The sequence below is a fragment of the Sturnira hondurensis genome, unplaced genomic scaffold (assembly GCF_014824575.4).
Source record: "Sturnira hondurensis isolate 20B ecotype Veracruz unplaced genomic scaffold, ASM1482457v3 Scaffold0011378, whole genome shotgun sequence".
NCBI lineage: Eukaryota > Metazoa > Chordata > Mammalia > Chiroptera > Phyllostomidae > Sturnira > Sturnira hondurensis.
In genome coordinates this window covers 3,779,710-3,803,437 of record NW_028084009.1, presented here as the reverse complement: position 1 = coordinate 3,803,437, position 23,728 = coordinate 3,779,710, and the positions used below count along the sequence as shown (strand labels likewise).

The 23,728-nt window shown below is 52.0% G+C and overlaps 1 protein-coding gene across 14 annotated transcripts in view; it reads left to right on the top strand.

Annotated features, from left to right (window-relative positions):
* The first annotated feature begins 1,647 nt into the window (after positions 1-1,647).
* BCAS1 (brain enriched myelin associated protein 1) overlaps positions 1,648-23,728 on the top strand; it is an 80,384-nt gene continuing 58,303 nt past the window's right edge. For 4 of the 14 annotated variants that reach the window (XM_037059925.1, XM_037059930.1, XM_037059926.1 and 1 more), the window contains exons 1-4: positions 1,649-1,948; positions 10,170-10,225; positions 11,165-11,241; positions 13,788-13,866. In XM_037059925.1, coding sequence (XP_036915820.1) covers positions 11,170-11,241; positions 13,788-13,866 — 151 coding nt within the window. In that variant the 5' untranslated portion in view covers positions 1,649-1,948; positions 10,170-10,225; positions 11,165-11,169. Of the gene's footprint in view, positions 1,949-10,169; positions 10,226-11,164; positions 11,242-13,787; positions 13,867-23,728 lie in introns of all 14 variants that reach the window. The other 10 variants (XM_037059937.1, XM_037059933.1, XM_037059936.1 and 7 more) reach the window with 5 other exon arrangements.

Below are 23,728 nucleotides of genomic sequence, written 5' to 3'. Positions count from 1 at the left end.
GGCTTGCCTTTTTTTGTTGTTGCTTTTTTGCACAGGGTCTTGCACATTACATCACTGGTCATGTATTTAAATAATACATCACTGGTCATGTGTTACATCAGTGCCTCTGTCACTGCTATGCAGTTAACACTTGACAAGGGTCTACAGTTGCCAGGCACACTGCGAGGCGCCCTGCCTGAATTATGTGAACCATACTCTGATGGCCCAAGTCCGATCCCCAAACCTCCTATTCCCCCTCTGTAAAATGGGTGCAAAAGTCCTCATTACAGCGTGGGTGGGACTGAGGGGGACAGACGCAGAGGGCTTTGCAAAGAGTAAAATGCAGTCCACATGGCGCTGTGGTCACAGGTCACTCAGCGGCAGGGACTCGGCCAGCTCAGTTTGCAGGCTGTTGGGAGTCAGGGACACAGATACACTCACAGTCGAGGTGTCCACGGAGACCTAGGGAGGTAAAGCAGATGGTGGCCGGCACACAGCCGGTGGTTAGAGTCCCGGCCTGGACCCAGGGTCGGAACCCACGCTCTCCGGCCTGCTGGCCCGACTGCTCGTGGTAGCAGTGTGTGCCCGCGCGCGTGACAGCTGCCTCATAATTGGCTTGATTACATTCCAGACTTAAAGCTCCAGCACTGAGCTGGAACCAAGTTTACAGCCCTCATTATGGTGCGTCCCAGGGCGGATTCAGTGTTTATTTAAATGCTATGTTTGTCCCCTCGGGGCTGCCTCCTGAAAGGGGCCTCCTCTGCCTCCCTGTTTCTCTCTCTCAGCCGCCCTGGCTCTGTTTCCTACCAAGAATCACCCTCTGTGGCTCTGTGTTTATTTGCAGGATGCTGTGTTCAAGCGCAGTGAGCCCAGGGAGGCCGAGGAGAGGGTCTCTGCACCCACCGCTCTGAACTGGGGCCTATTGATAGCCTGGCACTCACCTGGTGTTCAGAGAGCCTGGTGTGGATGCTTGGATGAGCCTGTTAACAAATAAAGCCACAGTAATTACTGGTTGGCGTGTCTCCTACGTGGTTTCTCAAGAATACTGAGCAGTATAATTTACCATTTCCCTTTTCGCACCGGCTGTTAGGAAGCTCCAAGCCATAGCTTTGTAACAAGCCTGTAAATCAACATGCACATTTTTAATGATGCTGACCCCGTGGACGTACCCACTCCTGTTTTTCTACCTCCTTTAGCCATATGTTTAATTGGTGCTCTCAGACTGTTTTGCATATATCCTTGTGAAACTCTGGAATGAATACCCTTGCTGGAATTGAAGAAATTAAACAGCCTGTCCCAACCTTCCAGCCTGCAGAGGGAAAGAATGCCCTTTCCAATGCCACACCCTGTCTCCAGGGCAGTGAGCCCCCCTTAGGTTGTTACCTGCTCTCCAGTATCCCAAGCCCTTGGGGAGTAGTGTTGATGTGAGTAGGGGCAGGGGCAGCGGGTGGAATGAGACTTCCTTCCAAGTCGGTGGTTTGGGTAGGTGGTGTTGGAGCTGGTAATCTGAAATAAATGGAGGTGAAAGGCAGACAGGACTGCAAAACCTTACAGAACGTGTTTTCCCTGCTGTGACTGGGACTTGAGGTGACTGGGGAAGGGGATTAGCCACCCAGATCCACCCCAGCGGCAGTGGGGGAGGGGCGACAGACAGGCTGCTTGGAGCGCCAGGGAGGCGGGAGCGTGAGAGAAATCAGCTGGGTGGCTTTTAGAGAGAGACAGGGACAGCCAGCAAGAGAAGCTGCTTCCCCAGGGTGGCCAGGGGACAGGACGGCCCCACCCAGGCGGGTGTTTGCCCTGCCCTGTGTGTTCAGCCAGCAGGCTCCGGATGAGGAAGCAAAGGGCTGGGCACCTGGGCTCAGTTGGCCGCTGGGACTGGGCTGCACCAGCTGGAGACCAGGTGCCCTGCACAGGAGCAGCTCCAAGTGGCACAAGGGGACCAAAGACACTCCCACCAGAGGCTCAACAGGTAACCCGGTTCAGCTCCTACAAGCAGGGCGGGAGGGTCTGTGATCTCGGGCCAGTGGTGACACACAGGAGCACAGGGGTTGTGTGGCCCCAGCTCTGCCACTGATTCCCTGAGTGGCCTCGGGTCCCTGGGCCTCAGTCTCACCGTCTCTGAGCCCTACTGGGAAGGCAGCGAGAGGATGAAGTGACAGGGTGGGCGGCGTCAGGGGCCAAGCAACAGAAACGGCTCCTGGTCCTATGGAACCGGTGAAGGCCATTTTAAGCGTAAACCTTGGGGGGAATCATCAGAGGGCGAGTAAGGAATGCCATTTGGGGACCACCGTCACGATAAGAATGCCCCATGGTAAAGCTGACTGTGGGGGCACCTGGGGGCATCGTCTGAGATGGGCGGGGCAGGGGGGGCTAGTGAGGCAGGGAGAATAAACCTTTGAGTGCGTTCTGAACTACGCTCCGAAGCAGCTCTCGGCTCAAACCCGAGCTGCATGACCGCAGAAACTGTGTATTCCACCTGGAAGAGTCCCATGATGGGAGGGTGGCTGCCCCGGGCCTCCAGCTTCCTGGTCCGTGAAATGGGTGTGATAACAGTGCAGGCATCAAAGTGAAGTTCCTGAGCGCCCAGGCGACCAATGCACCTGAACGCCTGTGCGTGTGACCGATGTCTGCTGTTATCTGTGTTGACATTATCGTCATCTCCACTTTACAGTTAGGAAGATGGGGCCAGGGGCCAGGGCAGGGGAGGGGCACCTTCCGGGTCTCACAGAAAGGACGCATCCAGTCCAGGCCAGGGCTTGAGTAACATGAGCGCCCCCCTCTGGCACAGAATTTAAGAGACGTCCGAACAAAACTCAAGTCTGCAAAATAAATGATATCTCCAGGCAATATTTAAAATTGTTTAAACCAACACCGAGAGATCTATGATGAAGAAAATAACGTGTTACCCAAAGGCAGGATCAGTAACAGCATTTGTTTGGGGTTCGGAAAGGTTGTGTTAAAATGTAGTGTTCATCCTGATGGCTGAGTGTTCTGGCTCCTCCTTCCACTTTGCACCAGGGAGTAGTGCCTGGCGCCCCCCGCCCCCCTCCACACCCAACTAAGAGGGCGCTGGCTCCAGGCCTGGGGGGTAGACGCCCTGCTCCTCCATAAATAAAAACCAAGAGGGGGCGCACCCGAGGGATTTTTCAGTTTAAAAAGAGCGGGTCAACCAGCCAATGTCACGCATCGAGGAAGATCTTTTTTCCCGAGTTCTGAAACTCGGGGAGGCGATCTTTGAAGGAAGAAGGCACGCCCTTTGGGAGAGCGACGGGCCGCAGAGAGCTCCTGCTGATGGAGGCTGGTTTCCGGTGGCAGGAGAGGCAGGGGGAGGTGACAGGAAAGCCTTGGGCGGCCCGGGGACCCCAGTCCCTGCATGCTCGGCTGTCCTGCTCGAGTGTCAGACTGCTGCCAGTCACCGTGTCAGCAGCTTTTCCGTCTCTCTCCAGCGCGGGGCTGGTATCAGTTAAGGATTTGGGCGCCTGAGTCGCAGGGAAACAGGTCCATCTCTCACTCCGCTTCTGCACAGCTTTCCTGTCTGGGGACGGTGGCTGCGTCAGTGACCAGCTGTGAGCGGAGGGCCCGCTGTGCGCCCTCCAGCAGGTTGCATTCAGGCCTGAGGGGATTGCACGGAGGCCTCGGTTTCTTTGCCTGTGCAATGGGGGAGGGACGGGCTGTGGTGGGAAAATGTAGACGATGGGAATAGTGTCTGGCCCCAGGGCCAGGACGAGGGTGAAGCGAGCCGGGCACCTCAGGGACTTCAGTCAGGAGACACTCCCTGGCCAGAGCCAGTTCTGTGCCTGCCCAACCCCGAGAGGCCGCCTGCTTGCCTTGTGCACCCAGGAGCCTCTCTTGCCTACCCTAATCCCAGCCCCACCTGGCTCCGATTAAGCCTTCGTTAGTGTCACCTGCTATCATTCCCCCGAAGGGGTTTGGGGCCACAGGAAGAATGAGGCAGTGTGAGCTCTAAGCCTTCTGGGAACATCAGCCACATATACAAACATGATTGAGTGTTCCAACAGCAAGACAGCAAGTACCAAGCATTCAAAAAAATCAACTTGGTTTTGATGAAGGCACCCCTTCCCCTGGGCCCAGGCAGTCTCATAGCAGGACTGGGGAGCTGGGGCCTGGGGGGAGGCCCAGGGAGGCCTGGAGGTCAGTCTCGTGCGCCCCCTTGAGGAGGAGGCAGCCAGTACCACCACACCGGGCACTCCTCACAGTACCTACCGTGTCCTGACACTGCAGAGAGACACAGGACTAGGGGACCTGGTGGAGCAGGCCTGCTCTCATTACTCACACTGACCGAGCCTTTGGGGTAGGGGGCAGAGGGCGTGTTCTGGTGGGAGTGCCAGCCCGGCCATGTTGGCACTGCCCACCGCTGGGTGGTGAGCAGGGCTCCCAGTTTGCCTACATGCCACCACACGGATCCAAGGTGTTTCTGTTTGCTCGGTGACTAATTCTGCCACCATTCCACCCTTCGAGGACCTTCCCCTTCCGCTGGACAGTTGTTTCGCTGCCGCAGCTGCAGACTGACTGCCCTTCCTCCCGGGCCACTGGGCCCGGGTTTGGTGTTGGATGGGTTCCCAGGGGGTGGGCTGGTTGTTCACCTGTTGCCAAAACGAGGCACCATGAACACCAGTGGTTGGTGTAACAAAGCCACTGGGCCGCACGCCCCATGGACTGTACCCCTGTCACCTTCACAAACGACGGATGGGGGTAGATCTGTGATGGGCCCCTTGCCACCGCTCACCGTACAGGCCAGGAGTGGAGGCTTCCGCCCCCAGCTGGTGCGAGCCAGGGTCTGCACGCCTTCCAGAGGGTTTGCTGTCTCACCACTGTGGACGGGCAGACTGGCTCTCGAACCAGCTCATCAGAAACATGGGTCCCCTAGGGAACCCTGGGCCGTCGGGGAAGGAGAAAAGCACTAAGTCCAACCCCTGGAGCAGGGTCTCTCCACCTCGGCACTAGGGACACTCAGGACCAGATCGTTCTCTGCTGTGGGGCTGCCCTGTGCATTATGGGATGTTCCCCAGCATCTCTGGGCTCTAACCACTAGGTGGCGGTAGTCGTGACCATCGAAAGTGTCTCCAGATATTTCTAAATGTCCCCGGGGTGGGGGGCCCAGTTAGAAAAACAGCGCTGGCGAGTTGCTGTGAGTCAGAAACAGAGCAGCGTATTTCCGAAGAGAGCACTTTGAGATCATGATATGCAGAGAGCTCTGTCTGTGATATGCCCATGCACATACCCCACGACCACGCGGGGGTTCCCTGCTGCCCACACGCGCCCGCCTCATCTAACCTTCCCCGCCACACTGTGGTGAACCCCTCTGTGCCTCAGTTTCTCACCAGGAAATTAAGCAAACAACAGCCTCTAACCCAGAAAGCTCTTGCAAGGGCCAGAGTAGTGAATGCACGCAAATCGGAAGTGCACGGCCCACAAAAAAACCCTCAGCGGTGCTTAATCCTGCCAGCGACGTGAACATGGCATTTCCCACAAGGAAACTGCTTTCCAAGGGCTCATGGAGGCCGGTCCCACTCCTTAGCTTTTTCTCGGGGGAGGCGAAGGTGAGCGCTCTGGACTCAGCCCTTCGGCTGTCCCCCCGGAGTCCCCACCCCCGCCACCACTCCGCATCCTCACTTGTCACAGCCACCCGCAAAGGTGGGGCTGCCCAGGAGCATGGGCGCCCGCACGCTTGCAACTTGTTCTCAGGGACGACGGAAAGCTGCAGGCCCAGGATGTATGTCTCGATTTCCGCAGACTCACAAAGCAGAGGGCCCTCTGAGGAGTGCCCTGAAGGGGTAGGGAACGTGCGCAGACGCCCAGGCTGGCTGTGATGGGTGTCTGCACCCCGGAAGCCCCAGCCTGGNGAGGCCGGTCCCACTCCTTAGCTTTTTCTCGGGGGAGGCGAAGGTGAGCGCTCTGGACTCAGCCCTTCGGCTGTCCCCCCGGAGTCCCCACCCCCGCCACCACTCCGCATCCTCACTTGTCACAGCCACCCGCAAAGGTGGGGCTGCCCAGGAGCACGGGCGCCCGCACGCTTGCAACTTGTTCTCAGGGACGGAAAGCTGCAGGCCCAGGAGGTATGTCTCGATTTCTGCAGACTCACAAAGCAGAGGGCCCTCTGAGGAGTGCCCTGAAGGGGTAGGGAACGGGCGCAGATGCCCAGGCTGGCTGTGATGGGTGTCTGCACCCCGGAAGCCCCAGCCTGGCTCTGCGCGTCAGAGAAGGCAGCACTCAAGAGATCCCCAGCGCGGGTGGGGCATTTGCTCACCCCAAAATCGTTGGCTATCATGGGAATCACCTAACGAGGTTGAAAATACACCGATGCCTGGGCCCCAGCCCCGGAGAGTCTGATGGAATCAGGCCTGGTTGGAGCCTGCTCGTGGGGATTTGAATCTCCACCGGCGATTCTGAACTGTGGCCCAGTTGGAGGACTGGCCTCAGGACACAGCTGGGACGTGGAGAAATAAAGGGACTTTCTCATCTGAATGACCCCCCACCCAGCAGAAGATTTTCCCCGCGTTCTCAGAAAGCTAGGCCCTTAAACCCGAGTCCAATTTCAAAACCAAATCCCTCCGCCATATGGCGCTTGTGTCTAAGGTCAGGTGTGTCTAATGTCATCCAATCAAAACAAGGAGCACCATCCACTCACGAACTAAAAGGGCGTTTTGACATCACCTTCAAACCTGGTCCTTTTCAAAACCAAAGCCAGCTCTTTCCCATGAGTCTGTTCTTCTGGATGAAAACCTCTACCCGATTTATGTTTCCCCCATTGGAGGCTGGAGAAAAGGCCACGGGAATGATGGCCTAAACCTCCCTGAGCCTCAGTTTGCCCATCCGTCCAACGGAGATGAAAAGGGTACTCACCTCCCAGAGTGTTTGAGGGGCCGATGGGGCGGCCAGCCCAGCCAGGTCAGCCCAGGACACTCCCACTTTTCACAAAAAGATCCTGCCTCCCAGAGCGCCCCCAATCCTGGGACAGAGGACAGCCCTCACGGTATTCCCCACACATGCCTGGTCGTGCAAACCACCTGTGTGTCGGCTGCAGCGACAGATGCTGGGCCCCAACCTGGCTTTTCAGTGAGAATCAGAGGTGCCGTTGGCTTCCGCGGTTGATTCTTACTCCCAGGCAACTTTGGGGGACCCTGACTGAAAACAACCAATAATAACGAGGGTAACCCTAACCATGGCTCACATTGCACGGTATTCAGCGTGTGCCAAGTGCTGTCTGGGGCACCTTGTATACATCAACTTGTACAGTTCTCACAATAACCTCTTGGGGGGGGGACACNGACAGAGGACGGCCCTCACGGTATTCCCCACACATGCCTGGTCGTGCAAACCACCTGTGTGTCAGCTGCAGCGACAGATGCTGGGCCCCAGCCTGGCTTTTCGGTGAGAATCAGAGGTGCCGGCAGCTTCCTCGGTTGATTCTTACTCCCAGGCAACTTTGGGGGACCCTGACTGAAAACAACCAATAATAACGAGGGTAACCCTAACCATGGCTCACATTGCACGGTATTCAGCGTGTGCCAAGTGCTGTCTGGGGCACCTTATATACATCAACTTGTACAGTTCTCACAATAACCTCTTAAGCGGGGGGTGGGGGTGGGGGGGTGGACTGTGACAATCCCCAGGCCCCGCAAGGGTCACAGAGTCAGTACGCAACTGAGCAGGGATTCCAAACTTGGGGTTCATCTCTGGAGCTCACAATCTCACCCAGCCTGCTGCCTGGCTCTGGGCCTAGAGCAGTCAGCACGGGGCGGGCACCAGGCAAGCTCCTCCCACACGTTATGGCTCTTGTTTTATTCATTGCACTGTCTTTGGGGCGTTAAAAGACCGGCATTCCATCGCCAACTTTTAGTGGCTAAACTTTTAACTGACATTTTCATTGTGAAGGTTTCATGGCAAGGTCTTTCTTTCCTTTGCCCTCCTCCCCAGACATTCTGACCTCACCTTGCAGGCCGAATATATTCATTTCTGCTGATCCTGACATCAGCCAGTAGGTGGCAGTAAACTTTTGTTTTTGTCCCATATAAATGCTGCTGGTCACAAAGTTTGAAGGAAGGGCAGAAGAGGCTTTTGCAACATCCCAAAGACGTTCAAATGCCTTCTCTTTCTTTCGGACCACTTGACCTTGAAGTACAGAGAGGCTACTTAAAAACGTGCAAAAACAGGGCCGTGTAACCCCAGCTCTGTGGGCGACAGAGTTTCTCTCCTGCCCACACATGTCACACTTCTCCAGCCTGGAGATTTTTCACAATCTCAAACATTCCTACTGAAAGTGGCCTCCAACTTGGACTGAGTTTAAATTGACTAATAGGAGCTTAAAAAGCATGCAACCCCCCCGGCAAATAATTTTGCATTGGGTAAAAAGCTGGATTTAGGTGGAGACATAGTCCGGTGAGTGTGTGGCCTGGGTCAACACATTTAACCTACGAGCCTCAGTTTTCCCACCTGTAAAATTGGAATGATGACACCACTGTCTTGTTGATTTGCAGGGAGGAGTGAATTAGTTTACTGTAAGTAAAGCTCTTAGGACAGTGCCTCAACCCTTGGTAAGTAAGCACTTACCAAATTGGCTGTGGCTATTTTATCATTAATGTGGTTGTTAGAACTGTGATTGTCATTATTTTTATGCACAGTAGGTTCAAATCTTGGTCAGTCTCACTACACGAAACGTATAATTTCTCAGCTGCCTCAGCCCCTTCATTTGCAAAACAGATACGTATTACCCAAAGTGAGAGATTGATTGATAGGGATTGATAGGTTTTCTGGAAAAGCGCAGACTGTGAACATCTTAGACTCCGCAGGCCACACAGTCTCTCCTGTAACTGCCCAGCTCTGCCCTTGTAGCTCGAAACATAAATAAATGGGCCTGGCCATCTCCCAGTAAAACCAGCATTTGACTGCATATCATTATGATGAGTTGCAACCCATGATTCCTCTGATTTTTGTTCCAACTGCGTATAAAGGTAAAACCCACGCTCCGCTCACTGGCTGTACCAAAGCGGGCTGTGGGCTGGGTTTGTCCCCGCCCCGACCCCACTGTCATCCTCTGACCCTGGTGTGAGGAGTCAACCCGACGTTCATAACGTCCCACTGATAGATGAAGTGATGATGTGTCAGGAGTGTGGTCCTCATGGGGTTTGCACAGAGAAAAAATAGTGTCCTGTATGTTTTGCCGTTGTGCAGTTTTATTACGTACCATGATTAGAACACGTGTAAAATCCCCAGATTCTGTTACCCACCAAACTCCCTCAGGTGGTGGAATTTGGTGAGATACAGGTGGTGAGATTTATGACTGTTTTCAGCCTCGGGAATTTCTGATTACCCAACGTATCCATTACCAGGGCATAAAAACTCAAACCAGGTGAGGCAAGGGGCCCATGGGAACCCTTGGGGGTGCACTAGCTGCTTTCAAACAGAAACCAAAAGACCCGGCTTTTATTCTGAAACCACCAGAGCAGGTGAGCCAGCGGCCAGGTGTTTGGAGATGGGAACCGTATTGGAATCATCTGCATGTGTGTGAAACAGAAATGTTTAGGTGGCAAGGCCGCAGGCCTCAGGGAAGCTGGAAGAGCTCCAGTTTGGGAACCTGAGGGACTCGGGGTCACACCCTTGCTCAGCCACATGTTGGATATGTGTCCTGGGGGCGGCTTCAGAGAGACTCGACTCCCTCCTCCGGAGGGCGGTGACGATACGCGGTGACAATCCCAGCAGTCGGGCGCACAGCAGCCTGAGTTCGGCTGCTGCCTCCGCCATCATTTCCTGGGCGACCTTTGGGAAGCAATGGAACCTCCTGTGACTCAGCTTCCTCATTCCTAGAACCAGGTGAGGGTGATGCCTAGCTCACAGGTGCCGTCGGGACAAACGAGAAGACCCGGGCAATGCACTTGGAAACAGGTCCTGGAGGGAGAGCGTGCTAAGTAATTGCTGGCTGTTAGGATTATAACATTTATGATCACAACAGGCTTAGTGTGCTTGTACATGGGCTGGTCTAGCTCAGGGCAAGCGGGGGAGGGGTGGTTATCCATGATGCGTCCCTCCAGCCGACCAGCGAGGAATAGTTAGCACCTGATCAACTCGAATGCAGGGCTGAGAACAAGAGATAAACAGGGTCCTGCTGGCATGGTGCTTACAATTTACTGAGGATGGGAGACAGGGGTTGACTATTCTGTCTTGCCCTCCAGGTTGGGGTCAATTGTTACCTGACTCCAGAGTCACCCTCCACCACGACCCCCTCTTGGTATGTTACCAACTTACTGTCACTCGTAGTATTTTACCCCATGTCTTTTATTTAACAAACACATGTTCTTTATTATGAGTTGCACTTCATCTAACTTTATACTCATTCACTTATTGAGTGCATGGGACTCCTGTGAGGCACAGAGAGGCTAATTAATTCACCCAAGGACACACAGTAATGAGGGGCAGAGAGAGGGTTCCAGCCCAAGTTGTCACGCTCCAGGCTTAGTGTTCATGGCCACTGCACCAGGCTGCCTTGTCATCGGGAATGGCCTGGTTTGTGGGTTCCTGGTCTATTTGTTTATTGTTTGTTCAGCCACACCCCGCCCCCAGTTGCAGGTCTGTGAGGTCAGGGGGCCTCGTCTCTTTAATTCCCAGCTGTAACCCTAGTGCCTGGCGCAGCGTAAGGTGCGGAGTTGATGCTCAGTGTGGATTTATTGAATCCATGAGTGAGTAAAAATATAGCCAAATAAATACATAATTACAAGTAGTGCTGGGTGCTATAAAAAAATGACCAGTGCTATGATGAGATTGAACAGGGGCCCTAATTTAGTTTGAAGAGCCGCGTGTACTGAAAATTGTATTATTTTCATTATCTTCATTGTAAAATCCCCTTGGTATAAAAGCTGTGACTGAAAGGGGAGAAAATGTTTTCTACCCAGAATACACTGCTCCTGATGGTCTTTACCCCGGCAGTGAAATGCACTTGAACATCCGGGCTGCGTTTGACTTTAACTTTGTTGAATGACGGTCTAACACTTCTCACGCCCCAAAGTAAGTGTGAGCCGCTGTGGTAATGCACCATGGGGACCTGTCAGGTCTCTGTCCCTTAGCCTCATGGGTGGCAGTTAGGCTTCTGTTTGTCGTGAACTTTAATTTCTCTCTCTCTCTCTCTCTCTCTCTCCCTCTCCCTCTCTCTCCCTCTCCCTCTCCATTGCAGGAACAATGGGTAACCAGCTGAGCATTCCACAAAGAGCTGAAGACCTAGAGAATGATTCGGAAACAGACACTTACAAGGTAGCGGAGCGGCGGTCCCTGGATCGTTAGCTGCGACTAACGATCCAGGGATGCCAGCCAAATAGACGGCCTGCTCGGGGCTTATCACAGAGACCCCGTCATCCCAGGGGTTGTTCTGTTGTGTTCGGACCCCCAGAATCCACCATGGAGCGCAGGGGAAGCTCAGGCCCTCAGCCCCACCAGAGACGCGCGGAGTCAGAAAAGGCTGGGCGGGAAGCCGAGGGACCCTGTGTCTTTAGGGCCCTCCGAGATGGTTCCTAGGGAGCCGACCTGATACCCGCTGCCAGGGGGGTATGGCCCCGTGGTTCTCAGCTGCAGGGGATTTTGTCCGTCCCCACTAGGGGACACTCAGCGATGTCTGGAGACATTTCTGGCTGTCCCAACTCAGGTTGTGCTGCTGGTCTGGGTGGCTAGAGGCTCAGGATGTCAGTAAACACCCTACAACGCACAGAACGGCCCCACCACAAAGAGCCATCCGGCCCCACGGGTCGGCGGCCGACGATGGGAAACCCAGGGTCCATCAGCAGTTCACAGCCGGGGCTGCACATTAGAAGCATCTGGGGACCCGAGTGGCCCCCAGACGGGTTGTATCAGCATGTGGGAGCTAGGGCAGGCTTCCACACGGCACAGCTCCTCGCCGTGGTGCGTGCAGCCCCAGGGCGGACTCCTAGTCTAGGAACTCCCCTTTGAGGAGAGTGCTCTGGAAGCCTGAGGTTAGGGACACCCAGGTGCTTCTCCTGGGCTCTTCTCTGACCAGGTGGCGGGAAGCCTAAATTTCCTCCAGCTGCGTTTCTGAGATCGACTCCGTTTGACTTAGGACACAGTGCATGCAATGTGGGATCCCTATAAAAGGAAGCTAACGCCCTGAACGGGCATTGCCCCTGTGATAGAGGGGTGTCCTGCTCACAATGGAAGGCTGGATTTGAAGGAATGGGCCAAAAACCCCTGGCAGGTGTCGAACCTGACTGAGCGCTGGAATTACCCAGGACGCTTTTCAAACTCCTGACAACTAGCCACCAAAACCAACCTAAATGCCACCTCTGGGTGTGGGCCCAGGCCTCAGGAGTTTCTCAGGCACCCCAAGTGATTCCAAGTCATGGAGCCCCTGTCCTCCAGGGCCGGGCCGTCACAAAAGGGAGCAAAGCAATAGGGAATGAGGGGCAGGGGGCTGCCTGGAGCCTGCTGTCGCTGGCCAAGCGCGCTGTCAAGAGGTCCCCAGACCCTTATTATTATCATCAGGAGTTGGACACCAGCATTGATAAAATCTTCTACTTTTTAAGTAGTGGCAACTGATTCTAAAACTCTTTTTAAAAATTCTGTGAGCCAAATAAATCAACTTTGCAGACCACGTATTGGCCTAGGAAAGCCTGTTGTAACCTCCGGGCGTGGTGGTTGTATGGGTCTGATGTTTAGCTTTCATGATTTCTTGGTAGAGTTCACGATAAACCCAAGAACACCAGCTTATTTTAAACAATGAAAACCATTAGAAAAGTATAAAGAAAGGAAAAGTCTTTCATATCCCCCCCGGAGGTCCCCACCTTTAGAAGGTTGCTTTTTGGTCTTTTAGTTTTTATTTTTCTGTGCACCTATTAACATGTATCATACTACTCACAGAATGAGCAAAGTCAGACACAATATGCAAAGCACTTCGCATAAAATCAATATTCAACTAATGCCAACTATTAGAGGAATCGTTCAGAATCAGGGGTGGCCAACCTGTGGCCCGCGGGTCACATGCAGCACAGGACGGCTGTGAACGAGGTCCAACACAAAAGCGTAAATTGACTTCAAACATTATGAGATGTTTTTGTGGTTACATGTCACAATGTATTTGATGTGTGTGGCCCAGGGATGCCAAAAGGTTGGACACCCCTGAAGATGACTGTGTGACTTAGATGACATCATGTAACATATGTTCTCCTTGACTTTTTTCCTCCCATGTGAATGTATATCTATGCATGTCGGTTTGCACGCACACACAAACATACATAAAATCTTTTTTAACATCTGTGCTAAATGTCAGAGGAGGGAGAAAAGCAGGGCGGTGGCCTCCAGTTGGAAAGAGGCCGCCCCGTGAGAGGCAGGGGCGGGTGTGGGGCAGGAAGAGTGTCCTGTGCTGGACGGGCTTGTTGACTGAGGGTCTGGACGCCGCGGGCTGTGCCCACGCGTGTGGACAGCGGGGCAGGGTGTCCCTCACAGGTTTCGGTGTCCACATGCTAAATTATTGTTCCTTGCTGATTCGACAGGTGCCCCAGTTAATCTGGGTGCTCCGCCCGCACGCCGCGGTCCATCCTGCCAGGGCTTGTGGGGCTCCTGAGACGAGGGACAGATGAGGGACAGATGAGGGACAGACGAGGGGGTACAGTCACGATCCCAGAAATCCAGTCCTTCAAGTGGGACGGAGTCTCTCCGACAGAACACTGGAGCGTTTCCAGAAACAGAGCCTTTAAATTAAGTTTAATTTGAGGCAGGCACCCCTGTGGCCTTGAGTTCTTCTGGTTTTCCCCACAAAGACTCGCATGACACTGGCCTGTGTTCCGTTCCAGGAGGCATCTAGGAGAGACTGCACTCCAAACGGGAGGCCAGTGATGGTGTCAACCCACACCGTTCAACTCTACGACGAAGGTCAGTGTCACCCGGCGCTCCCTTGGGGACGGGATTGCGGATCTTGTTTATGGTGGAATTAAAACAGAAGGATCAAAGCCACGGGCTCACCTTGGAAACACCCATCTCAGGGTCCTGGGACGCCCGGACAAAGCGTCACCATCAGGGCGGCTTAAGCAACAGACATGTATTGTCTCACAGTGCTGAGGGCCGGAAGTCCAAGACCAAGGGGTGGCAGGGTTGCTCGCTTCTGAGGATGATGGTGGGGTGGGGGGCAGAATCTGTTTCCTGCCTCTGTTCAAGCTTCCGGGGGCCTCAGGCGTTCCTTGACTTCTAGACGTCCTGTTGCAACCCCACGCCCACGCATCTTCCTTCTGTGTGTCTGACTCTGAGCCCAAACTGCCCCTTTAATAAGGACACAGACACACTGCAATGAAGCTCCCCCTAACAGACTCGATCTTCCCTTGACCATCGGCTAACGAGACCCCAGGTACTGGGGGTTGGGGCTTCATCACCTGCGGGGGTTCGATTCAACTCTCAGCTGCTCTCACCTCCTCTGACCCACGGGCCAGCGGACGAGGCTGCAGGCTCGCAGAAGCTAAGATGAAAGCAATCGAGGACGTGCACTCAGAGTCAGGCTAGGTTAAAATCCCCACGCGTGCAGCTTACGTGGAGGCGGAGTCCGGCTCCATCTGTAGCCGCCAGGGCTGGGACGTGTGTCCCTGACCCTCAGAGTGACCCTGGACCTGTCAGACCTGTAGATGTGGGGACCCAGCCAGCACCCCCGGATTAGAAGTGCTGGGGGCAGTTCTCACCTCAGTACCCTGCACCCGAGACCCGGCAGGAGGCTCTGGGGGTGCAGGGATAACTGGGGTCCTCCCCGTCTAGAAGCATCCGCTCAGTTCTGGGGGAGATCCCCCAGCAGATGAGAAGATATTTCCATGAAAGCCTGATGTTAGGAGTTTCCAATGACAGTTTCCAATTCAAAAACAATCTCACAGAGGCCAACCTCTGATATTGTGAAGTATTTTTATTGCCTCACGTATCTTAACAAGGTAGATTTTAATCGTCATCGTCATCACACCAGGTTGTCACAGCTTGGAGCATGAACTTTTGAGTCCTGTAGCCCACAGGTGGCACACACAAGGCCCATGGGCCCAATCCGGCCTCCACCTGGTTTTATCTGGCCTGGCACCTCGTTTCTACCCAGCAACAGTGCCGAGCTCCTTGTCCCTGGTTAAGGAGCAGTTCCATTTACACAGTCCTAAAATGGCATTTGGCCCTCTGAAGGTAACCTCGAAGGTGATGTGGCCCCTGGTGAAAATGAGTCTGGCACCCCTGCGTGCAGTCAACTCCAGGCGTGCCAGCCAGGTTCTGGGCTCTCTGGGCATCCTGCCCTCCATAAGGTGCCCCCGCATGTCCCCACAGGGAGGACCCCCTTGGGTGGCAGGGCACCAGTGTCCCATGTCCCCTCTCCAGCTCTGTTTTCTCCTCTTGAACCAATAACCTGCCCGTGGGGTTGATTTGTGAGTTCTTTGTAAAATGAGCTGTGAGAGGTACATCGACTCCCAGTGACTTACAAATTCAAGTCCCTGAGTTTTCGGGGCAGAGGACTGGGCTCTGGAGGTGCCCCCAAGGCAGGGCACCCACGCCAGGATGCTGAGTCTGCTGGGCCCCAAGCTCCCCTGTGAGCAGCTTCGGGCTCATCAGTGACAGAGCCTGTCACCACTGCAGGGCCAGCCCCAGGCAAGGGGGCAAGTAGGTCAAACGTCCCTTAAATCCCACGTCTGGTTTCTACACCTCTCCTTTGTTTTTTCTTTTTATTATTTGTACATTTTTAAGTGACGTGGGTGAGGATGAGACTTCATACACTCAGATACATATGAACGGCAGGGGAAAACATCACCGCGGGGACTCTGACTCCCGCTGCACCCTGGCCCCAAATTTCCTTCCTTAGGGACAAGCACTCCGTGCAGTGCCTTGTGACCACAGGTGTTCCAAGCGTGGGTGTTTTCAGATCCTCTCCTTCACCCCTCAACATCATTTTTAAAAAACACAGGGGCAGCTGTGCAGACACTTGGCTGTAGCTCTTTTCATCACTCACTGGCTATCTTGGGGTGTCCATGCCGGTGGCGCACTTGGTCATCGTGTGGACGAATGATCGCTGGCTCGCCCAGGTCCCCAGGCACCAGAGGTTAGGCCATTTCCAGTCTCCGGCCACAGTCACACTAGTCCCGTAAACAGCACGCCTCTGTATGACACGGGGTGACAGGCTAGAGGGGGAGTTCAGTGCGCAGAGTTTGCGGATTTTTAAATACTGACATGTGTCACTCAAGTTTCTAGCAAAGATACACGTACTGCTCTTCATACCCCCTCCCCACAAAGTCGCCAAATCTCGCCGGGTTGGCCACTTTGACGGGTGGGGACCTGAGTCTCGCCATGATTTTATTTTGCTGGCACTTTACTATTTACGAGGTTGGCCGTCGTTTTAAATGCTGAAACCCCAGCTGCGGCTCTTTTTCCGAGGACGGCTTGTTCACGTGTAGTGCTCCTCGTCCCCGCCCCCCGCCCCCCGCCACACTCTTATGTGTTTCTACGGCTTCCTTTTCAAAATCGAGATACAATTCACCTTCTGGAAAATTCACCCTTGTGAAGTACACCGTTTCGTGCTTGTTAGTATATTCACAAGGTAGACAGCCATCCCCACAGTCTCATTCCGGAACATTTTCCTCACCCGAAAAAGAAGTCCCTTAAGCGGTCANGGCTCTTTTTCCGAGGACGGCTTGTTCACGTGTAGTGCTCCTCGTCCCCGCCCCCCGCCCCCCGCCACGCTCTTATGTGTTTCTACAGCTTCCTTTTCAAAATCGAGATACAATTCACATTCTGGAAAATTCACCCTTGTGAAGTACACCGCTTCGTGCTTGTTAGTATATTCACAAGGTAGACAGCCATCCCCACGGTCTCATTCCGGAACATTTTCCTCACCCGAAAAAGAAGTCCCTTAAGCGGTCACTCCCGATCCCCCCTCCTCCACCTCCTGGCAACCTTGAATCCACTTTCTGTCTCTACAGCTTTGCCTGTTCTGGACATTTTTTGTATAAAGACAGAACACATAATCTGTGGCCTTTTGTATCTGGATTTGTTCGCTTGGCGGCATGTTTTCGAGGTTCACCCCCATCGCAGTGGGGGGCAGGACTTTTTCATGGCCGAGTAATAGTCCATTGCACGCACGTGCCACATTCTGTTTCTCCATTCCTCAGCTGACGGGCATTTAGGTTCTTCCCATTTGGGGGCTGTGATGGGTGACGCAGCCTGAACACTTATGTACCAGTTTTGACGTGGATATAGGTTTTTAATCTCTTGGCTATGTACCTAGGCATGGAGATACTGGATCATAAACTAAGTCTGTGTTTAATTCTCGGGGGAATCGCTAGACTGCTTTCCAAAGTAACAGCACCATCCCGCCTTCCCACCAGCAACGTACAATAGTTCATTGTACGAACTATTGCTGACACCCATTGCTGTCTGCCTCTTAGATTGCAGCTTTCCTGGTGGGTGGGGAGTGGTTTCATGTGGTGGCCTGATCGCCGTCCCCAATGATCGATGATGCTGGGCATCCTTTTAGGTGCCCATTGGCCATTTGTCTGTCCACCCTGGAGAATGTAATGCTTCTGGATTTGGTCGCTTTCCCCGACCTTCTGCCCCGAGCCTCCTACCACTTTCTGGCCAGCTGTTCTCAGAGCCCCAGAGTTCCAAACGAACCATCACCCTCCTTAACAGGGGTCCCCGCGGCCTGCATTCGGCCTGCCCTCTCTCCCAGGCCCCACGCTTACCCTTGGTGTTCTCACAGCTGACAGGACTCATAGAAGGATACGTGGGGCCCTCCTCGTAAATAGGTGTTGAATATTGTGCATCTGATCAGTGCTCTCGCTGCTTCGTGTCCTGGCCATCTTTGGGGGTGAGAGAGGCAGGGGGAGAGAGAGAGAGACACTCCACCAAATTTTTGCTGAAAATGTGAATTTCTAGAGCCTTTTTTGGGGAGGAAGTCATCTGACAATGTCTATTTTTTTAAACTGTGTAGCACAGAGGAGTCCTCCCCACAGCTCCCAGCCCACAGCCGGCTCAGGATGGCTGAAATGCGGCCCAGCACAAAATCATCAACTTACTTAAAACATGACTTACGTGTATTACTTGGACATGTACATCTTCTATCTTAGTGATCAGGAACCCGGGACCTGCTCAACGATTTTCAGAGATGATTGAAAGGGCTGCTGCAGAATTAGGGTTATTATGAGAGGACTTTTGGGCTTATCTGTGGTGGCGGGTATCGTGAAAATTATTCGCAGAACTTTTTTTTGTTGTTCATCAGTTTCCGTTAGTGTCTGTGGATTTAATGTGTGGCCCAAGACAGCTCTTCTCCCAGTGTTGACCCCAGAAGTTTGGACAGCCCTGTGCAGCAATTGCATGTCTGTGCCTCTATGTTACAGACACGAAGCACTTAGTTAGGACTTTGGAACACCAAAGTTTCTCCAGCATTGCTTGTCATGGGAATTTTTTTTAAAAAATAGAAATGAGCAGAATATTTATTGGTTAGGCAATGACTTAAATATCTTTTGGTATATCCATCCTAAGAAGTATTATGCAGCCATTGAAATGCGAGGCAGATTTGGAGGCACCGACCAGGTGGGAATACTGTGGCGGGCTTATCTGATGCAGGCTGACATGGCAAAGATTCCACATGGCAGGGGCCTCAACAACACCCACGGGTGTCCCTCAGTTCTGGAGGTTGGATGCCCAAGGCGCCAGCATACCTGCCATCTGGGAAACGCCCTCTTCCTGATTCATAGATGTCTTTTCACTGTGTCCACCCTCGTATCCTAAGCACTGGCTAGAAGCCTCCATCCCCTAACACCACAGTGAGAGTTAACATGCGACGTGTGGGCACAAACATTCAACCCATAACAACAGCACGTAACAGCAATCAAAAACTATGTCTAACATGATCTAATTTTTATTAAAAAAACAACAAGGGCCCTGGCCGGTATAGCTCAGTGGATTGAGCACAGGCCTGTGAACCAAAGGATCTCGGTTTTATTCCCAGTCAGGGCACATGCCTGGGTTGCAGGCCAGTTCCCAGCAGAGGACCCACGAGAGGCAACCATGCATTGCCTCTCTCCCTCTCTCCTTCCCTTCGCCTCTAAAGATAAATAAATAAAATTTTTAATAAGACAGTAACAACAAGGATACAGACAACCTCTGTTATGTGTATCCGGAATGCCCGCCAGTGTTTTTATGACCATGAACTCTTTGATAAGCGATGCTGGGTTAATGATAGTAGTTATATGTCAGTGAGGGTGAAGGGCAGAGACCGGGAAAGAAAAGGGTTAAGAGATGAACCGTCTTGGGTAGTAAACACACGTTAAATCCAAAATCAAACATCTAACGTGAGTGACAGTATTTGCCTGTGTTGGAGCAAAGCCCGGTGTTGTGTTTGGATTACCTTTGTAAGTTCTAGATTTTTGTAGCATGCGAATGATTAGAAATGCGTGGGTGAGGAAGGGAGTGGGAACAGAGCGTGTCCCTAGCATACTTTTGCCCCATGGTGACCGACAGTCCCCGGGGACCTCAGGAAGCTTTTGCAAGAACGCAGGCTGAGCAGCTAGAGTTGGCCCACGTTACACAGAGCCCAACATTTTCGTCACTAAATATTTAGATATGTTGTGTCAGGCGCATAGATGAGAAGTCTTTCCCCATACCCCCAAAACCCGTTCTTTCTTTTATCCATGTGAGAATGTTTTGGCGAAGAGTTCCCATCTTTTTAATATTTAAATGAACGCATGAAATCTGATCATCCAGTGAAATGATCAGAACTACCCTTTCCCCCCAAGCTGTAAGTATCTGCCCCAGGGATGCTTATTTCCAGTCCTTTAAACCAACAAATACATTAGCGCCACCCAGAAAGCCGCTGTGGTTTCAAGTGTCAATTGACTCCCACAGTCTGACGGCGAAAGGGTCATTTCTGTAAAACTGTCTGAGGTCTTCATCGGTTCCCCCCAAGGGCCTGCTGTACCCTTGGATATTCAAATACGTGTCTCTTTTGAAGATCTGAGTGTGCTCTCCTCCACTTTCCCTTCTCCCTGGTGAACGGTTTGATCCTGGTCCAACCAACGCCCCCGGCGGGACGCGAGCTGTCCCTTCAGGCGACTCTACAGACGCCTGAACCTTCTGCGAGACGTGCAATTTCTGTTTGCAGTTAATGTGCGTTCGCTTCCACTTGGTTCACTCGTCCTCCTGACCCATCAGGATTTTGAGGTGTCGGATGGAGTCACCAAGGAAGGAGGATCGATCCGAGTGGGGGGTAATTTTCATTCCTGGACATTTCATGTGTGAATACGATGCCGATGACGGTGTCTGCTTCCCTCTTTAACCTGAGGAACTGGGAGGGTTTGGATCACGAAGTCTCAGCAGGCTTAGGACTGTGTCTCGGCCACCCTGTTATAACAAGGGCTGCCGTGCCTGACACCAGGACGCTCAGGGTCGCGGAGGGCATGTGGTCAAGCTCCCAGACTTCATCCTATTCTGTATGCCAGTCACTGCTGGGGGCGTGGCTGAAAGGGAAGCAGACTAAGTTTCTGCCCACGTGGGGCTTCCATTCCAGGGGGTAGGAAATGAGGAAACTACAGATTAAGGAGAGGACATCAGAGACTAAGGGGTCCTCGGCAGACCCAAAGAGTGGATGGAGTGAGTGGTGGGCTCCTTCAGAGACGGGGCTCAGGGAGGCAAGGTCATCATGGAAAGACCAGGGAAGCATGCCCAGGTAGAAAGAGAACTAGGGCAAAGGGCTTCAGTGAGAACTAGGTTGGTGTGTCGACAGGTGAGAGGAAGAACAGGGAATGAGCTGTGGTCTGTGGTAGACTTTGGACTTGATTGGACTGTGTCAAAGTTCTATTTGGGTAGTTTTATGCAGAGAAATGGCATGATTGAATTTTTATTTAAAAACAAAAACAAAACACATTTTCCAGATGTGAGAAATCACAGGACTTTCCTCTGGGCATAGTTGTTTTTCGATCTAATTCTACCGACCAAACTGTGTCTGTGTCATCCCCCTCTCCTCCCTCCCTCTCTCTCTCCTGCTATTGCAGCTTCTGTAACATGTTAGGAGTTCAGGCTTCGTGATCCGGCAAACCCGGGTTCAAATCCTGACTCCACCACTTATGAGCTGGATGCCGTTAGAAACGTGACTTGACTTCCCAGAGCCCCAGTTTTCCCACCTGTAAAATGGGAGCAATGACAGTCTCTAACCTGTAGACTTGCCGTAACAACGGAATCGAACGCTTCTGGTCACACAGCACTTAGCATGACCTTTGGCCTGGGAGCAGCCCCCATGTATACTAGCTACTGTTTCTACAACTGTATTAAGTGGAAATTTTAGCTTTGGCACGTGAAAAAAAGATAATCCTGCCTCAGAAGTTCTGAATATTGTAACACAAATGGTGTATGTATGTGTTTTTAAATAAATAATTAGAACTCTGGTGGAGCAGTTTGCTTTGACTAAGAATACATGGTACTTAAAAATCATAAGCATTCTTAAAACTTCTCTGGCCCAGATTCTTATACTTCTGAGGATAAGTTAACTCGTATCATTTCCATTTTTAAAAGTCTTTCCAGGGCACTCGAGTTTGTAGGTTAAACCATTGGAATAATTCCTTGTTTTATGAGTGATGTTTAGGAACGTAAACTAGTAATTCTAGTAACAACATAAAGACCACAGGACAAATGATGTTTACTGAATACCTGCCTCATACCGGCTGCTGGGTTAAGCACCTTACCAGAAATACGTCATTGAACCCTTACGGTCACCCTTGCAAGAAGGCACTGTTATTTTCTTGCTCATTTTGTAATGAAGCCGAGGCGCAGAGATACGAAGTCACTTGACGAGGTCACATATTTAATAAATGAGTTAAGAGTTAGACCCAGGCCTTTCCCGTGTGCAATCTACGTCCTTTAACAATTACACTGAGCTGCCCGTAGCAGTAAGTTCTCAGTCTCAGGTCTAGACAAAACCACTTTCTTTACAAAGAAAAGCACACACACGCAATACAAAATAGCTTTCCTGCACTAAAGAGATCAAAACGTTCAACTCTCCTAACCCCTGGAGAGAAGCCATTTGCATTTACTTGATTCCTTTTATCTCTTACACATTGTTTTTCATGGAACGGAAAGCTCTTCCGTATGTCATCTGTTCGTCTGCTTTACGAGGAACCCGCTCATTGAAACCAGACTCAGGACGGGTTTCTCTCAGGCTTTTTGACAGGAGCTGAAAGCTTGGTTCCGGCCCTCTAGAAAGAACATTTTCTTCTTTCCAGAATAACATAAGGAAGGCGTGTCAACTCTGCCCATCTCTGCAAGAGTGTAAAATCTATAATTCCAATGTGTTTTCTGCCTGCTCACTCACACAGGTTGGATGTGTGTGTGTCTACGTGTAAGTTTATGTTTTAGAACTTATTTGTTTTTAATGTTTAAGGTCTCACATGACTGTAAATCTCTTTTCCCCAAGTAGACTTTTCCTTCACTTTCACAGAGAAGACAAAGGGTCGGTGGGTGTGTCTTGCATCTCTCCAGCGCCTTGGAACTCACTTCCTCCCATTTCATTCTCTTTACCTCTCTTCCTCTCTAAGCGCCTCTGAGACGGACTTAAAGAGCCTGGCGACAGCGTCTCAAGGAGAGGAATGATTGCTATTAACTGACTAGTGAAGTAGGTACTGAACTACTCCTTGAAATCCTCTCCAAGCCGCTGAGTGTGTACATAATTTAAACTGGTATACGTGAGGTGGTAAAAAAAAAAAAAAAAGATTGTTGGCCCTATAATGGTAAAGTCCATCAGCTTCAGGCAAAGCTGGATCCAGGTGCACAGATGCTATAACTCTGAGCCCAGAGCATCTGTTCCTAGATCTTTTGGCTGTGTTTTCACCTGTGTTGATGCTCAGGCGAGCATTCCCAAAAGGGATGGCCACAGCAACCAGCTCTATTTGTTTTCCACCCTGGGCACCGAGAACAAAACTCTGTTCTAAGAGATTCAGCAAAAGTCGCAGGATTTCTTTTTATTAGTGTTGCTTAGGCCATGTGTCCACCTGGAGGGGAGCATTTTTCAAGAGCCCAAGTTTTGGGGTGGGACAGAGCTTCAGTGTCTTGGAATGTCCCATCTAAGAACTCCGAGGTCTCACAAGTTATCAAAAACACTTTACCCCTTCTCTGACACCAAGAACTACAGTTTGTACCTGTTATAATCTCAAAGTGCGTCAAAGACTTACCTAGATACCGGGATGTAAGAAACGTATCCTTTATCCGAGCAATATATTGGCACTTTTTAAACAAATCTGTGCATGGGAAGATTTCTTTTCGGAGATGTTTGCCATGGTTATAACACTCTCATGTACCCCATTCCTTTGCTTTCTGGCCAGAGAGTAAGAAAGAGAGGAAAAAGATCCACTGATGTTCTCAGCCTTTTGCAAAGCCCTTCCTTGTTTCGAATCTTAGTCTTTCCATCCTCGTTCCATCCCTGGCACGGACCATCCCCACAATCCACTTATATTCACTCGACGCCTCATCCGCAGACTGGGCACCCCGACACGTCCACCTACCCTGTTCTTACTCCCACACTCTCCCTCCCAACCTCCCAGGGAATCATATTCACCATGATTATAGATCCCTGGACCACAGAGTAAAGGCCAAGGAGACCTAGGAGACACAGTCAGGGCTCCTGCAGGGTGCTTTCCTTGGGGTGCGAGTTTCTGCCTGGGGCCCTAGATCCGTTTCTTCTCTGCTCCTTGGTGCTAAATGGGGAGACCGCCGTTCTGCACCAGAGCCCAGCTCTCTCACGCTT